Source organism: Mandrillus leucophaeus, unplaced genomic scaffold (genome assembly GCF_000951045.1).
Source record: "Mandrillus leucophaeus isolate KB7577 unplaced genomic scaffold, Mleu.le_1.0 Scaffold13, whole genome shotgun sequence".
In the NCBI taxonomy this organism is placed as follows: Eukaryota; Metazoa; Chordata; class Mammalia; order Primates; family Cercopithecidae; genus Mandrillus; species Mandrillus leucophaeus.
In genome coordinates, this window is record NW_012101254.1 from 8,212,952 (window position 1) to 8,214,828 (window position 1,877).

A 1,877-nucleotide genomic window follows, 5' to 3' on the forward strand; every position below is an offset into this window, starting at 1 on the left:
TATGTAGTGGGGAGGAGGCCAGGGATGCTGCTAAACATCCTACACAATGCACAGGACAATCTCGTACAACAACGAACTAGCTAGTCCAAAATGTCAACAGTACTGAGGTTGAGAAATCGTCATGTAGCTTACGGATACAGCTTTTACCCGGTCAAAATCGCCAGTATCCTTCTCCTGGGGCTGAACCTCTCCCCCGGGACTGTCAGGAGGAAGGGGCGTGATAAGGATCCCAGGACTGCGTTTTGCCTTCCTTCCCCACCCCCACTCTCAACGGCTCCTTTCTCTTCTCTTAGCAGCACCCAGCTTGCCCACCCATACTCAAGATGGGCAGGATGCCAGCCTGCTACATAAATGTGCCAAAAGCCTGGCCTTGCCTGGAAAATGGACCGATTCGATTCGCCTGCCGAGAGGTTGGGTCTCGTTCCCTAGAGAGAAGGAAGTCTCCTCTCCTTGCAGTGAGAGCTAGAATCGCACTTTCTGCCAAGCTGAGAGAAAGACTCTTTTCCAGAGACTAAAAGGACAAGAAAATCTGATTTGCTTGCTTCTAACTTTGCGTTTTAAAGGGGGGAGGAGGAAAGAGAGGGAGGGTGGTTCTGCTTAGCCCCACCCCTCCGGCTGCCCCAAGTCCCGCCGTCCATTCCGGTGGAGGCAGAGGCAGTCCCGGGACTCTGGGGCTCGTGCTGTGCCACCGGGACCCGCAGGAGCCAGAACCGCTCGGCGCCGCCTGGTGCACGGGAGGGGAGCCGGGCCAGGAGTAAGTACCTCATACGGTCACCGGGGACCCGGGTAGGGCTGGGGGATTCCAACTCAGAGGGAGTGTGATTTGCCTGATCCTCTTCGGGGTTGTCCTGCTCTGCCGCATCCAGCCCTGTACCGCCATCCCACTTCCCGCTGTTCCCATCTGTGTTCCGAGTGGGATCGGTCTGGAGGCGGTCGACGACTTCCCAGGCAGGAGGTCGGGGCAGAGGCCGGGTCCGCGGGAGACCAGGGCAGTGAGGCGCTGGCCGGCACGGGACGCCGCGGTGCCAGCCTGAGGCTGGGCTGCTCCGTGAGGATACAGCAGCCCCTGCCCTGCTCTGTCTGCCCTGTCCTGTTCTGCCCTGTGTCCTCAGAGAACATGTTAGCCGTGCACTTTGACAAGCCGGGAGGACCGGAAAACCTCTACGTGAAGGAGGTGGCCAAGCCAAGCCCTGGGGAGGGTGAAGTCCTCCTGAAGGTGGCGGCCAGCGCCCTGAACCGGGCGGACTTAATCCAGGTACCCAGAGCTCAACTGTGCCGGGTTGGGCGGGACTACCTCTCAACAGCATTCAGTGGACATTGATGAGACGTGAAGGCGTGCACCGCCCCACACCCAACAGGCACATGCGCTGGGGCTTCCCAGACCTAAACCCAGGGCTCCCCTTTTGTTCATACAAAACAAGGGGGAGTATTTGCAAAGCAGAATCCACCCCGAGCTAATCCGTAGCCACTCAGGCCTCCAGATAAGGAGGGCGGAACTAACATTGTTGTGGAGTGTGGGCACACTTACTCCCCAGGCTACCCTGTTCATCCTCTTCATTCTACAGATAAGGAAACTGAAGGTCAGCCAGGTTAAGCAGTATGCCTAAGGCCATGACATTAGCAAGCAGAAGAGCTGGGATTCAGGCTGAGGTCTTTGTGGCTCTAAGGACCTCTTAACTCTTTCCACTCTGAGAGTCCCAGAGCTGACAGCTGGCAGTACTCTATAAGAATTTTCTTCTGTCTGCTACTGATTTACTGACCTGGGCCCGCTGCATTGGTTGTGGTCATTCAGAAATGTGCATCAGAATCTCCTGGGGCACAAAAGAAACGTGATGGGGGCCCAGGCACATGTACTTTGAAATACTCCTCAGGTGGTT

General features: G+C 56.8%; 1 protein-coding gene across 1 annotated transcript in view; it reads left to right on the forward strand.

The window, feature by feature from the left end:
• The first annotated feature begins 269 nt into the window (after positions 1 to 269).
• The window catches only part of LOC105534040 (quinone oxidoreductase PIG3-like), an 8,806-nt gene continuing 7,198 nt past the window's right edge, over positions 270 to 1,877 (forward strand). The window contains exons 1-2 of the mRNA XM_011972713.1: positions 270 to 754; positions 1,113 to 1,255. Coding sequence (XP_011828103.1) covers positions 1,118 to 1,255 — 138 coding nt within the window. The 5' untranslated portion in view covers positions 270 to 754; positions 1,113 to 1,117. The remainder of the gene's footprint in view (positions 755 to 1,112; positions 1,256 to 1,877) is intronic.